We start from the raw sequence: 16048 nt of genomic DNA, 5'->3' as shown, positions 1-16048 counted from the left end.
GATATGCAGTTTTATATACTCACTTAAAAATCCGATATTTCATATGCACCAACCTAATATAAAATGGACACACTGTGAGTCTGAAAAAATATTTTGGATTTCCAGTTGAAATGGCTCCGACTGCAAAGGGTTAACACAATTTTAATTTAATAATTTTACTTGGGATTATAGCATTTTATGTCGTAATATATCTTCTAAATATTTAGAAACACGAGTAACCCCGGATTTTATTTAATTCTGTAATTGTTTTGTAATTATCTTATCTAAATATAAGAGCACGATAAGATCGAGAATTGAGCGAATAATTAGTGCTTAAATACACATTTCGTGCAACTGTTTTCATGGTAATAAATTATTAACTGTTTGCGTTCCGTCCTCTGATCGAAGACACTCCAATGAAATTGGTTCCACAGGGAAGACAACGACCCATCGTCGACGCGTTGTTCACACCGTTACTTAAACAGAACCTTAAAACCGTGAGAGAACATTAAGTTTTCCAAGAGGCTGCCTTATCTCTCGCATCATGGCGTCTGGTGAGTGTTCCATTGACGGAGAAATCCGGAGGATCTGTCGAATGAGCATCGTAAAACTGTTCTCAAACTCGTCCGCGCATTCAACATGGACAGGTTGTATATACCATTCACGAGTGGTACAGCTACCTTACCAATCTAAAGATTGCTGGAATCAAATAATTTCGAGAACTCGTAGAATTACTTATGTAATATGTTATTCGGTGAAAAGTAGTATTCGAACAGGGCTGGGGAAAAATAGTAAATAGAATGTAAAAATTTTTATTTTCTCATGTATGCAGTTACATGTGGAAATAGTATTGTGAAATAAACATTTCGTTAAAATAAAGGAAAATAATGTTTCGTCGAGTAATACTAATATTTCACAGAATAGCATTTAGAGTACTGGAATTTAACTAATAGTATTAAAAATAAGAGATTTTTTACCTCTACCCTTTTATAGTACCATGCACTTTTATTGATAACATAATACATTTATATTGGTTTTAGGTAACTGAAATTGTCTATAACATAAGATATTTATTTTTTGTGCAAATAACTGAAACAATATAAAAGGGTAATTTCTATAAGTTACGGATTTACTGTGTTCGCTTTAAACAGAACACACGTTTCGAACATATTATTTTGTTAATTATCTTTCAATCTTTCAATTAATTTTGTCGAGGTGTTAACATTATTCTATTACATTGATCGAATAGAATATACCGTGTGACAGTTGCGGAATAAGATATAAAATATAAATATAAAATTTATTTATTATATATAAAATTTAGATATAAAATTTATGTGTCTTATTTTCAGTTCATTATCAGTTCATTAAAGTGGATTACACAGACGTAAAACCTCCGCGGAGATCGGCAGTGATTAACTATTTAGAATATTCATTGTTATTGCGTGTTTCGAATTATACGAATTATACAAATTCAGATTCAATCCGGCCAACACAAACGTTCGCACGTTTAATTAAAAGATCATCGTTAATCGAATCATAGGTATCTATCGTTCTTGGATTTTAGATCGACACATCCCGTCATACCAATAAACATGAGAATAGATGTACCGCACAATTTACGACGTGAAACACCGTGGCGAAGCAAATGACATTCAAACAGTGTAGATCGTTAAATCTTTTCATTTCCGCAAAGTTTGTAGAATTGCGCATAGAAAGCTCGGGAGCCTCGTGCACCTCAATTATGGTCGCAAGGTAACAATGTAATTGCGCCTCAGCCTCGGGCAAACATGTTTTTCCTTCATTTTCGACTTCCGGTCGAAATTATTCTCAATGGCCACACATGACACTAAAACAATGATGATGCTTCGACGCCAACAACTTTTTCTTCCTCTAATAAATTGTGCAGTAGCTTGTTATCTCTGAATAACTGAATTAGCGACGAACAATGTAATTGTCTCACAATATTCCCTAACACGAAAACTATTAATAAAATAAAAATACCGTTCGATACTAAAATTATTTTTAACAAGCGTAGAACAGGTGTACTAATTATTAAACTGCTAATCTGTGTACAAAATGTACAAAATAAATACCGTCTATCTTAATTGTAATAAATTAAAGCAGGGCTCGGAATTTAATTTGAAATACTTTTGTTGGCCACTGCATACATATGATGTTTCAAAGTATTGAAATTGTAAAGGTATTTTCATAGAAAATGATTAAATTTGTTAATCCACGACTAGATTACAACAGAAATGGCGAAAGATCAGAGTAAATATGTACAGTTCTATCATCGACAGACTGCAATAATAAAAGTATGTAATTACTTTTTGAGCCCGGTACGTTTAATATTAAGTATTTTCATAGCTTATGAGTTGACGGCGGATTTTATGCATTTATGGCAAAATTGAGTAGACACAATTTAAAATGGTAAACAAATTCAATGAATTTTTAAATACCAGTATATTATTTTCAATCTATTAGAGGACTAAAGAAACAAACATACAACTTGTTATTTAGTTTCTCTATCCTGAGATTGATGCAGACAATCTTTATTTTGCATAAAAATTCGTCGTTTACTTGTAGACAAAGAGACTGGAGCTTTAGATTAATTTTGAATTTCAATTGACTAAATTTTGTAATTTTAAAGTTGGCTGCTCAGAAGACATTTTTAGGTAAAACAGCCGATAATCGAAAACCGAGCAACCATAGTTACTGGAAGCGGGAATTATCGTTGAATGTCGTGCAACGAGAGCAAACGGAGCAACGTAGTATTCAATAGAAACGAAAGGTCACCTTGCAATTGTGGTTGGGAGGTGAGATTCGGTTATGGTGTGGCAGTTACCTTAGCCATCTTCGAAGCCAAACGATTCTTCATGTTGATTCTGGAGATATTTGCCGAATGGCAAATCATTCGGTTCGCGGGTGGTTTGCAACCCGTCGTATTTACTTTGGTAGATGTTAGCATGGGTCTGCCAACTGCCTTGATCACTGTTCGCAGCATACGCGAGTAAGTCTGTTTTATTATTAATTTGATATTTGTTTAACAATCGACGTTTGCTTATATTATTTATTTTGCCATAAATAGACTGTAGATCGTTATGCAAAAATCGAGTTGTAGAAAGAACTAGTACAGCTTCTTGCAATGGTTTTAACCCTTTCCACTCGAAGCCATTATAACTGGAAATGTGAAATAAATTTCCTGGCTTGTAGTATTTCTATTCTATGCAATAAAGTGCATTTTTATGCGTGCAAAATTGATTCTTGCGACTCGTAGCGACAGTTTCATTGCTCAACAATTTTTTAAATCTAAACTTTATTGTTATAAACATTTTTTTTAAACGTAATAGAATAATTTTGGTGGTTCCTCGGAGTCACCATTCGATTGCAAAGGGTTAATAAATTAAGAACAGTGAAACGGGATTCTTACTTCCTCACGATGTTCTTGCTGTTCAATATTTCACTTATCAATTTTTGTTATAAACGTTTAAGATGTAGTCTAACCATATCGAAGCATCTTGTACACCTTTACAACACCTTCACTTTACCATTTCGATGTGCGTAGTCCATACGCAATATGGCCAAGTGGCATGTCGTTTAATTTGTAGTATTTATGAAAAATTTGGTCTACCATGATCTTTATATAATTTAAAATATAAATCTGATATAAGTACCGATAGTACGATCCAAATAGGATTTATATAGGGTGTCCCAAAATTATGTTGCTTCCGGAAAATGAGAGATCCCTGAAATCATTTGATTAGCCCGCAACCTCTCGAAAGTTCTGCTACACCTTGTACAAAGTCCTAATATAGACATAAATAGTATGATTGATTCTAATTTTGTAAAATAACATATAAAAATCGGCAGTGTAATTATAATGCCTTTTGAATACGCAGCCGTTGTTCATTAGGTTTTGTCAATTGTTTAGCCGGAAGGTGCCACGTTGCTGCGCGGAGACAAGGCGGTCACTGAAATGCTTGCTGATAGCTATTGCAATCTGCGCGATATTGAATGCAGCCACTTTAGTCTCCATCGGATATCACATTAGCGTCAGACAGGAGTCGTTGATAGATATTTTCAACAATTCGATGCGGCTATATGTGAGCACAGCATCGTACAAGTACGCGATCGATGAGATACAGTTCATCTTCCAATGCTGCGGCCATACCTCCTACACAGATTGGTTCCAATTTGACTGGCAGGTGAATCCACGATTCAAGAAGGGTATCTCGCAACACGGTATAAAACGCGTGAAAATGAAAAACCCTTCGAGCAAAAAGCAGTTTGTCCAGATGCAGAACGGTCTGGCCAAAGCAGCGATTCGTGGCTAAGATTATTTTAGCGTTGTTTCAAGATGTTTTAAGGTCATGGCATTATAGTCGATCATTAGATTCGCCTCACTACCATCTAAAATATTATCGAGTCAAAAATATGCATTAACATTTAAAACATCGAGGTAAACAGAGTTTCTTATGAAAAATAAACTGTTTTCTGCAAGCTTTTGTATTTAAATTTGTAAAAACGTGAATACTGTCTAACTTTTGTTTGAAACATTTTTTGTGCCAGATCATCGGAAGTGTCTGTAAAATCTTGGTTTGTTTTGAGATTGGATACAAGCGTTGAATGACAAGTGAGCTTACCGCTTGACTGCTTACCCAGGCGTCGAAATATACCACGTGCTTTATTTTTCAAATAACATGGAATTAGGACAGCGGGGAGGAGATGCACTCGAAATTTACATGCCTTTAATATTAATGGATTTAGCTATTATATAAAACAAGTCTCATTGTAACCATTTATAGCAGCTTTGCTGTCTTCCTAACGATTAAATTGTTATACGTGTAATAAAAAATGGATACATGATACAAAAATAACTAAAATATATATATCACCTTGCCAACATAGTAGCATTATACAAATTTATATATTGATAATCTATGATAATTAATCTAAAAAATTAGTTAATTAAGTTTCCTTATAGTTTTATTACCTGGTCTTTATGATATCTTACCGCTAGACCGCAAAAGTTTATGCAATTGCATATTTTTGTAGGAATATTCACGAATTATTAAGAACAAGTTTGAGTCGTTGAAACTTTCAATTCCATTCCGAGAGCTTTCTGGACAAACTGCATGAAATATTAGCTGAAGTAAAAAGTTTTGTTAGATGCGTTTTTCGTTAGATGCCTTTAGTGTGACTCATATCTCACGATGTATAAGTTGCATCTTGTCATTCTATACGGCGATTTAAAGGCGATATAACGCTTCAAAAATAGTTGTGTGACAGTTTTTTGTTTAGTGAATCCAGTTGTGTGTTAGAGTATCTTTCATTATGAGCTGCTTCCATCGGGCCAATCACTCAATTCGAACATATACTATCAACAACAATTGACCAGATTGAAGCAGGCGATCGACGAGAGGCGTTCAGAATTGGCCAATAGGAAGGGTGTTGTTTTCCATCAAGACAACGCCAGGCCGCACACATTTTTAACAACGCGCCAGAAGCTCCAAGAGCTTGGATGGGAGGTTATATCGCACCCGCCGTATAGCCCAGACCTGGCACTAAGCGATTATCACCTGTTCAAGCATTTGCAAAATTTTCTTGTTGGTAAAAAACTGGCCTCAAGAGAGGCTTGTGAAAATGTACAAAAGTTACCGAACAAAATGGCGCATATTTGATCTAAATCGGTTCATTTTAACTTTGTTAATTTCGTCGTCGAAATAAAGAGAAAAAACGCTGAGAACATTTTACTTCGCCTAATATTTGATGTCTAATATCGTTCAATCAGGGCGTGGACTACGCGTCTCGGGAGGAAATGGCAGCGCAAAGCAGGATATCCGATGAGGAATACAGAGACCGCGGTGTCCCTTTCAGCTGTTGCAACCTGCATGCTATGATACCGTGCGAACATACGGAGATCCAAGAGAACGATGTGAAGACGATCAACACGAGCGGCTGTGCCCAAGTGATGAGCCCTGTGCTACTTAGAATCGTCATCGTCGCTTACGTTATGACGAGCACGTTAGTCATCATTCAAATCTTCTTAGCCTTCTTGATTTCGAAGGTGAACGATCAATTGCTACATTTAATTAATATTTCGTTCTTCGATAAGATAAACCTATACTTGTGACTAGACCTTTATAATCAATTTGTTTCAGAACGATCTGTTTTTAGACCGATAGAACCTCGATTATCCGGCCCTTCAAAAAATTCTTTATTGTTTAAATAAATCTCACATGCAATCCACTTAGTGTACGTCAACTCGTTTGCAAAATGATTTACCATACAAATTAATAAATAGGAAAATCTGGCACCGTAACTAAGTAACTGTTCTATTAACCCAACATTCGTGTCACTGTACTTACTTGGCCTGGATAACCAAAGTTCGACTGTACGCATACACCTTGAGAATAAAGAATCGAAAGAATATTAAGGAATTATGCTCAGTCAGAAATCTTAAAAAGATCAATTTTTCCGTTTTGATTGTTTGTGAAAGTATTACATTTCGAGGATATTTCGAGGAAAGTCTTATACAAATTCAGATTTTCATAAATCTCGTAATAAAAATCTGAAGAAGAGCAAGATAGCTTACAGAAAATTTCTTGTGGTGAACGTAGACTAACAATGCTATTAAATTTCTTAATATGCGTGTTCATTTCTATTTTCAAAGTTTGCATATCCGCAATTTAATTATTAACCCTTCTGATGCCGACCAAAAGAGTCGTGTGCACTAGACTGAAATGTACAACATTCGTTTGATGTAGTTTGATAATGTTTCTGAAAGAAATTGCAAGAATTTTGTAAAATTTCATAATTACGAAATTCAATAAACAAGTAGTAGAAGAAGCGTAGCCAACAACGATATATCGTCCTTCAGCACTAAAAGGGTTAAAAATTCTATATCTGTAATTATAGTAAAAGCCAAAAAGCACCAAACAATTTCTTCAATCTACACTAATACAAAATATTTATCTAATTGCAAATTAAAATACATTACCAGTATATAAGTTATTATAAACTGGTAAAATTGTATAAAAATTTATAAGAATTTTACACAATGGTTTCGCGTCGGCCTTTACAGATAGTACGCAGGCTGTTCTGCGGAACGTGTCGTCTGTATCATCCTCCGGAAGCCTTTGCCAGCGAATCCAGCAGCGCATCGTTGGGCAGCACAAGGTAACCGAGTCGTATCCCTATAAACAAATCCATTTTTAACGGCGCGAATAGACTGGCGTTACATTAATCGTGGTGGCAGCTCCATTTCAAATCGCGTTCCAACGTAAAAGGTCGCGCATAATCGGCATCGAGTCGCCGAGTTTCCGATTGTCAGCCGGTTCTCTGCTAAGTCACGGATAAATCGCGGTAAATCATTCTATCGCACCCTCGGAAAACAGTCTGGCGACGCACGATTGATCGACGCGATTGCTATTCTTAATTCAGTTCGGAAACGGAGGGACGGAACTCGAGCACATCCCCGCCAATCTGGGAGTGTCGGACGCCGCAGGAAACAAAGAAACCTGATAAAAGTCGCAAGAGGAGGATAAAACGGATGTCGTCGTTGCCGTCGTCGAGGCACGTCCAGGCTAAAAATAAGGCACAAGAAGAGACTGACACAACATCCTCGGCGACAGAATCCTCACCAGTGAACAAACCATCCGATCGATCCCATAGGATCCTTGGAGTAGCGAAGATCAGGCCGAGCACTCACGAGGAGCACACGATACGCAAGAAACTTATTTTGACCACGTTAGAGAAGAAATAAGAAGACTCCGAGATGAGAAAGAAAATCAAACAAAACGATCGACCTCGTTCACCATCCTCTGGTTCCTATCGTTGCAAATCATCTCGCATCAGGGAAGACGTTCCGTGATCGTTTACCGAAAATTTATTGCTGGCTAAAAAAAGAATGTAGGCAGCGTACAAGCGAGGGATCGAAACAGTCGGGTCCGCTTCCACGAGGAACAGCTGGCAAGCATGATACCGGATTACCAACCAAAAACAGGTGTACCCTGTACAAACTTGTCACGGTTATCGCGCAAGGAAGCTTCACCGCGGTTATACATTTGCGGGAATCTGTGCGAAATCGATCGGCAACACTGTTTTAAACACTTTGACTGGCGACAAATAGTGATACTTCAGCGTCGAGTTCGAAGTTGCTGAGGAAGATGTTTTTTTTCAGATATTTTTGCGGGAACCCCCTGGAAAGGCTGTCAAAGTTAACTCTCAATCCCCTACTACGATATTGATGGAGTAATAATAATACGAATAATTTCGTGTGGAAAGTTTTAACTTTTGGAATTCTTACTAAACTGTCGCTCATTTTTCTACGAGAATATTGCCTGAAAGAATGCCTCCGTCCACCTTTCACGAGACTGATACATAGCTCATAAATCATCACGCGTTTGTAAATAAATTGTCAATGTTTCTACAAGTACACGCTTTCAGATAGAATAATTCACGAATGTAAAAAAGAAAGATTAACCTTAGGACGTTTAAGTTATTAGAAGTTTTATCATTTTTTACTTGGTAGCCGCGTAAGAAAAAGTGCTACATTATTTTTTCTGTTCGAGATACATTTATTTATACAGTACTGTATAATAAAAAATAAAAATGTATAAAATAACATCCGGAACGAAAATACATATTTAAAATTCTGTGAAAATTTTTTGTTTGTTGTTTATGCTGGCATTTGTAAAAAGTAAAGGTCAGCAATCTGCGAATTGGAAAAAGCTTCTGTAAAGTAAAGTTAAATAGGCTCGAAAACCAGCAATCACGGATTAACACGTATCACCTGTGCTACTAGCACACGTACGCGTGTCCATGGACAGTCAAAGTGTTAATATGCCTGTCTTTCAATGGAAAACTACTATTACAACGAAATGATACTTCGATATCCGAATCAGGCCGACGACTGACGCGAACTACGTTCCGCTCGCGATAACGGCGAAATACTAATTGCAATGATTAGAGGTAAGCTGCGAGATCGAGGGGAGCCGCAAATGGTGGGGATCGTCGAATCTTACGTTAGTAATTCAAGATCTGCCACGGTAGAACAGTGCGATACGAGACATCGTGCGAACTGCACGGTTCGACTCGAAAGTCCCGCTCAGCCACTCTAGTGTTTACGTTTTCCTTTTGCTTATAAACGCAGGTTTGTATAGTCTTAGCCTTACACGAGTTTCTAGGATTTTCTGCCTTTTTACTTGGTAGACTTTTAGTTTTGTAAAATGGAGATTGTATTTAGAAACGTCTAGAAAAATTATCCAAACCAAGGAGAAGTACTAATCATAACAAAACGTTATGTTGATAACACTACTTTACCAAGAACTCGTTTTGCCCTTCGAAAAAAAATAAGACCTCTAAGCATGATGGCTGAAAATCGATAACGGTAATAAGAATTTCCGGTTTTATAAGATACAGTTCAATCATGTTTCTCTCGAGAATAAAACGCTTCACCAATTCATAATTTCTAGAATGTACTGCAAACAACTATTCACTTTTCTAGTCTGTCAGTTATCGCGTCAATATTCAAAAATGTATATTAAGAACTGTTATCTCTAGTACTCTACTGGTACTCGGTACTCGGGAGAAATTTACATGATATCTTGACAAACACTATAAATTTTAAAATTTAAATCCTCCAATTCTGGTCGTCGTAAACCAACGCCAATAAAATTATATAGAAGGGCAAACGGAGAATTATAAAATATATATTTTATAACTTTATAATATAATGTTAGACTCGCATTCTAATAAAAGTCGCAAACGCTGAAAAAATTGATTCCTATTCCCGCCGTGGGAGCACACGGAGCTCTGAGTTCGAACTTCGTAAATGTTCGTTACCGGATCGGCCGCTGCCGTGTCAGTTCGGGCTGTTTCGGTCACGGTCGACCCCGCAGGCGCGCGTTCGGTTAGTTTATGAGTCGCGGCGGCCTCAGTCAGCAAATATCCTCGTTTCAGTGTAGATCGCTGTGGTGTCTGCTACTTTTTTCTGTGAATAGTTGGTCTTCCGCCACTCCGTCGATAGCATAGCATGTGCCCACCAGTTCACAGCCGCGTACACATTTACCTGCCGCATTACCAGGCCCACAATAAACTTGTCTTCTACGGCTACCGTTAGGGTTGCCGGTAACACTGTGCTTTGTACCATTTCTTTTTCCGTAAGAAAGCCTTCGGTTCACCGTCGTGAGGGAGCCGTGCGACAAATCCAGGCTGTAACTCGCAGAAAATAATCTCGAGCAAAGTGCAGTGGTAGTATGATTTTTTCTTGGATATTCCAGTGAAATTGTTCGGAATCGCCTGTATCGGGTGGGCGAATTCGCACGTGGCCTACACAGAGGATAGTGTTGACGCGCGTCGCAACGCCGAGCCACGTTACTTTCCGTCCGGATATATCAGCAGCCAGACGATCGAACGAACGAGGTAATAGCGACAGCTTCTCCTGGTCGACGGACGAAAAGAAGAATCGAGTGAACGGAACGAAAGATCGGGGACAAGATACGAAATTGCGAGAGCAAATCAAGAGCGACAGAGAACCGGGGGGAAAGGCAGGAAAAGACAGACAGAAATCTCATTTCGACGAGCAACCAGCCGGGAGCAAGATGAGCTGTTGCACGAGCGCGCCGATCGTGACCCAAACTTGTGAGACACTGCTGAGCAAGTGCGAGATACCGATCATCGACCTCGCTCACATGGGTAAGTGTATTGTGTCGCCTTTCGAATCTATCTTTTTCGCTTCCTTTATTCAACGGTCGTCGACGCGCATGCGTGATCATTTGCTGGAACTACAACCTGTGCGAACGATCGCGATTTGTCGAAAATCGATCTTATCAAATTCGTTGCAACAGCGCAATGGCGTTCGCTTGAAACCGAACTGTGCTCGTATAACATGTACGCACACGTGGTGACGCTAAAGTACGACACTCGTATCTAAGTTAACTGAACGCTTGAATGGCTCGATACGACTACATACAAAAGTTCATAGTTACATTGAGTTGTCGATCGGTTCGCGTTCAGTGCGGAAAAAAAAACCCGAGTTTAAAATAACGAACCAATAAAATACGTGCTCCGCTGTATGTATAAGTCGAACAGGTTTTTGTAACTGTTAAATGCCAACAGGATTAAATCGTGAACTCTGCCTTTATCGAAACGGAGGTGTTCACATGCTAGTGAATTATTAGCGGCGCTTTCTAAATATACGTGTGTACATCGGGGATCAAAAACCGTTGCCCTTTGCGCGTATTTTTAGCTAGTTATCGGCGGGAAATGAATCGACAAATTTCTAGTAATTTAGCGTTGACCAGTTGTTCTGAAGTGGTTCTCTGACAATTTCCTACGTATTTATCAATACTTTTCTAAACTAAAGCATAGAGTTTTATCATCATTATTTCTGTTATTAACCCGTGCTATACTCCATATCATAAGAATAATTCTCATTAATAAATGGGAGAACGCAATGTTTTTAAACTACTTTGACATTTTCTTATGTTATAGTATGATGATATATTCTTTACAATACAATAGCGATGTATAACTTGCATACATTTTGAACCCCCGGTTGAGAACATTTAAACTATTCAAAGTGTGACGGAATTTTAAAGATTGAGGGGGTGACGCTGTTGTGGTTGCTTGGCAACGAGGCCAGGCAACTGGCCAGACAGACAAGCAGACCATCGGCAACAAGCTTTGATCGTTTCACTGTCTGAGGCGCCTACCTCAGGCCCGACGATCCGTTGAGGTCAGAGCAGAGCCGATCTCTCACAAAGAAGGGGGCCCCTCCCTTAGACGCCCTACTCGATTCACTTCTAAACCAGTGCTCTTCAACTGTGGTTTGAAAATGAAAATTTACGATCGGAAGATATTTTTGGCAGTGTAAATTGCACAAACTACTTTCTCGCCACTTTATTGGAGTGCATGCTATGTCAATCTATTTTTTCATTCTTTTTTTAGTTACAGTTAATTTGTTGTAACTTTTGTAGACAGTAATTTGCGTAAGGGGTATAAATATAGATTGTGTACTCGTTTCAGCGAGCCAGTTTCTAATAGTACTAAGTGTATTTTTGTACAAAATCATAACTTACGATTAAGTATTTGGAAAATAAGTAATTAAGTATTGCTCATCAATTGTTGGCGATCGTCGTAATAAGGTAAGGTCTCTTCGCCGTTGTGGAAGTGTCATTTTTTATACACGTCATTGTATGCAATTTGATCGAAATGAAAAATAATATGATTTCGTAAGTACGTATACCATTGAGAAATTTCTTTGAACATGACAGATTGATAAATTCCTGATTATCCGTCGATAGTAAATTCTATTATAACTGATGATTTATTATCTGGTAGAACAATGCAATTATCCATTAAGCGTATCTTTTGTTTATCTGATTTCAAGCTCCTTATCTTAACTATTGTCTCTGTTCGATTATTGTTGTCTTCTTTGTGTCAGCTACTATCAAACAATAACTATAAACTACTGATCACAAAGAGACGCATAAATAAAAATACGAGTTACAAATACTGATAAAATACATTTGGCACAAACTAAATATATGTATATGTACTTGCTCACATTTTTCTTCTTGTTACAATAATCGTTACATTATTCTGTATATTCTATAAAGAAGACATAGCATTGACAGCTTCACAAATCTCATCAAATATCATACATAAATAATAAGATCGTATTAAGAGCGTAGCTATTCTATTCTGTTTCTTCAGTGTACATGCAATACTATTTTTAGATTTCGTATATGTGTAGATAATATACGGAGCGAGAATATTTCCTACCATTTTTACTATAAGTAATTGTATACGGACGGGGAGCATGGACTCACACACAAATCAGGCAAAATATCTCGCTCGTCTTTGTACTTGTAACTCTGTGTTGGATAATGATTTAAACGGTCGCAGTGAATGCGACCGAGAATAATGGATTGGCGTGTGCGATGCAAGCGAAAAGCGCGGCGCGTTTTAATTCACAACTCGAGCCCGTGAAACGTATCTCCGTTTCTCGGTTCGTCTTTCTTCTCGTTCAGGCCGGTTCAACAGTTCACTTTGTCTCTGCCCGACCTACGTGCGCGCATGAGTACATTTCGAGTCTGGGCGACAGGCCAACGACCACATGACAACTCCTGAACGAGGCGACACTATTGGCCCAACTTACCAAAAGGGAGCCTAAAACATACCAAAAATTGCATTTCGCGATTCGAATCACGATCGATACATGGAAATATCGTCGTGGCATTAGTCATCGATCATGTAAATTGCGGCTAATACGACATAGCCCCTTATAAGCTACTTGTACACATGGTGTACCAGTGACATCAAAACGTCCCGATGTATCCGAGTGTTCTCAGTAGATATCAGGAGAGTCGGGGAAGCATCCTTTCACGCTTATAGCTACAGCAAACTTTTTCATAGTTTTTAAATTGTCTATTAACGTTTTCAAATAAAAAAAAAAGATATAACGTCAAAGTATCAGTATTTATTTACACGTTCGCAACAAATTAAAAATGTTATGGCGTCGCCAAAAACTCCAGACGATATCGTTCTAAGGATGAATTTAGCAATAATTAGAAAGCAAGACTCTTCTGTAAATAATTGACATCTTGTTTATCGTTGCAAAGTAGTGTATTAATGTTATTAAATTCATAGTAACGATTGTACAGTAAAAAGCTGTACATTCGTGTTTATAGAATTTATACTGTATAAAGGGCTAATTTTAGTTGCATTGTGTCGGTGTCTTTTTGCTTAGTGTATTGTATTGTCTCGTATTGATATACATATATATATTTTGGCATGTTGTGTCGTAAATTCGAAATCGAACATTTTCCAGTAGTTGTGGTCGGATGGATTTTGAGGTTAGTCACGTGTAGTGGCCTCCTTTTCTCACTCTGCGATTTCAATTTGCATGCTCAATTCTATTCAGATGGCAAAAATGATCGAGTCAACTGTCACAGTTCGGATTGGTAACGGCCGTGAGTTATCAGCATCGACTTCCGACCTTCTTCGAAACGTTTCCTTCTGAGTGGCTTCGCGACTTCCCGTGAACAGTTTTATCAGAATTTGCGCAATAGCAAAATCTGACTTACGTCATGCCTTCGAAGGTACACCACTACACCTATTTCCGTGTAATCGATTGCAGAACAAAACTAGTAGGAAAAAGCGTTGCTAATTTTACAGTGTATTTGAGATTTTATTCCCAGAATATGAAGTGAGTTCAACTCTTTGTCTTCGCTCTTCTGTCGACAAGGGAACAATTTCGTTAAAGACAAAAACCGTAGAATTGATTTTTCGTTATCAGAAATGCCTTACGCATCGTTAAATGTTATTCTTAAGACGTGAAGGACAATGAAAATACATACACCTGTCACTTTTTTTAGCTGCCGTATACATATGATTAAGTCCATGGACACAGCTCGTCATTTTTTCATCGATAGTACCAGTGTATGTAAGACAACGGAGAACTACGTCATGATCTAGTCTCGGTTCAAATATTGTTTTGAACAGCAAATATTCTCTCTGATTTGAAAAATCGTACATACTATTTTAAGGTGCCTGAATTACTAAGAAATGTATTAGATATATATTTCAATTACAAGGTTAAAATATTTGATGACTATACTAAGTGTTCTACGCAATTGTTTTAGGCAATGATTCCGTTATTAAGCTTAGCACATATCCACAGCAAATGTTTTTATTTAACTTACATATTGTGTCTCGAACTACTGCTCGATCCTCGAGCTTTGCTCTCGTGTCGTTTGAATGTTTTCGCGGGCTTTCAACAAAAATTGTTGAACGCCGTTCACTTTTCGGATTGCGTGCCATATGGCATTGTTCGGAGCGCGCAGGCGCGTGCACGCACGTGCCTGCCACCCGTAGCCACGATATCCAACGATGCGAATAAGCGAACGCTTATGCAGACGGACAGACCTTTGAATATTGCGAAGTTTTTCACTGGTACATTACGTCGGTGCCACATTAGAATTGATTATTGGGTGCATCATCGCAGCAGACTCCAGGAAAATGACTCCTCGTGCAATTACACGTGTGCCTCACACATGCTATAGGAAGTAGACTGATGATCTTCGCGCAAAATCAAAATTGTTTACATCACTCACAAGAAACAGAAACCAAATACAATTCTCTTTTTTAATTATTTTAAGAAGTTTTTCAAACTATTTTAGTTCCCATACTATATTAAATTATAATAAGTAAAAATCTCAGTTTCCTTGTGAGGCAGTTAAATTGGTCTTTCGTTGGTCGAATTTGCTGGATGCGAGGATCGAAAGTGATTTTATGGCTTCGCAACAGATTAGTTTGACAACTCTGAACAAAAGTTGCAACCGGGCATGTGGAAACTGGCGCAACGTGGATAATTCAGTGCATAGAAAAGTTAGAAGCATAGTTCGCGCCGAAACAATTCCAGCGATCAATTGTTCCATACCAATCATCGCGAAAGAATTCGGTCGATAGTGCCGCGTCCGTAACGGGAAAAATACCGTGACTCGTGTTTCAAAACGTCTTTCATGGAAGCCTGCGCTTCCTATGTTTGTTTAGTACTATTCGTCGTTGTTTCAATAATTTTTGGACTCCATAATCAGCGAAATAGCAGAATCAGACGGCATCATCGATATACTCTTCGCCTTGTTCATATTGTTCTCCAGTGTGTTATTATTCTTGTAATTTCTTATATTTCAGACTAACGATTGATTTGTTACTGTTAATCGCAACTCTTGATTACATTCGTTTCAATTATTTATCACGATTAACGATTGAAATATTACCGTCAATCTCAACACATAAAAACAATTTTTAACGGAATTATATAAAAATATTCTTTTAAAATCAACAGTTATTAATTGCTTCTTTCAAAAAACGATTAATGATCAATTCTATTGTCAATTTTTCGATAATTAAGGCTTTCACTTATTTTGTTGAATCGTTTGTTTAATCAAATTAAAAATTTCTGCTATCGTATTGAGATCAATTTGCAAAACTAGGATCGCGCTACCAGTAATTGCAATAAATATTAGGTTCTGTTACCGAATGTTGTAGTCTTGCG

The 16048-nt window shown here is 37.7% G+C and overlaps 2 protein-coding genes across 3 annotated transcripts in view; both read left to right on the top strand.

Moving 5' to 3' along the window:
• Window positions 1-2720: 2720 nt before the first annotated feature.
• LOC144472157 (uncharacterized) lies at window positions 2721-7747 on the top strand. Its single transcript, XM_078184943.1, has 5 exons — window positions 2721-2992; window positions 3914-4187; window positions 5774-6049; window positions 7067-7161; window positions 7426-7747. Exons 1-5 carry the CDS (start codon window positions 2721-2723, stop codon window positions 7745-7747), a joined length of 1239 nt encoding a protein of 412 aa, XP_078041069.1.
• A 1285-nt stretch (window positions 7748-9032) lies between these two features.
• The window catches only part of LOC144472158 (uncharacterized), a 29563-nt gene continuing 22547 nt past the window's right edge, over window positions 9033-16048 (top strand). The window contains exons 1-2 of one of the 2 annotated variants that reach the window (XM_078184945.1): window positions 9033-9136; window positions 10266-10680. In XM_078184945.1, coding sequence (XP_078041071.1) covers window positions 10587-10680 — 94 coding nt within the window. In that variant the 5' untranslated portion in view covers window positions 9033-9136; window positions 10266-10586. Of the gene's footprint in view, window positions 9137-9912; window positions 10681-16048 lie in introns of those variants that run through there. The other variant, XM_078184944.1, reaches the window with a different exon arrangement.

The sequence above is a fragment of the Augochlora pura genome, chromosome 7 (assembly GCF_028453695.1).
Source record: "Augochlora pura isolate Apur16 chromosome 7, APUR_v2.2.1, whole genome shotgun sequence".
Classification (NCBI taxonomy): Eukaryota; Metazoa; Arthropoda; class Insecta; order Hymenoptera; family Halictidae; genus Augochlora; species Augochlora pura.
Note: the sequence above shows the minus strand (reverse complement) of the source record. Positions and strands in the feature narration are given on the sequence as shown.

Excerpts from the sequence above, each read along its gene's own strand:
- LOC144472157 (XM_078184943.1), top strand. The coding sequence starts at position 2,721 with ATGTCGTGCAACGAGAGCAAACGGAGCAACGTAGTATTCAATAGAAAC. Across the intron at positions 2,993-3,913 it reads ACTGTTCGCAGCATACGCGA|CCGGAAGGTGCCACGTTGCT; the intron begins GTAAGTCTGTTT and ends TCAATTGTTTAG. Across the intron at positions 6,050-7,066 it reads TAGCCTTCTTGATTTCGAAG|ATAGTACGCAGGCTGTTCTG; the intron begins GTGAACGATCAA and ends CGGCCTTTACAG.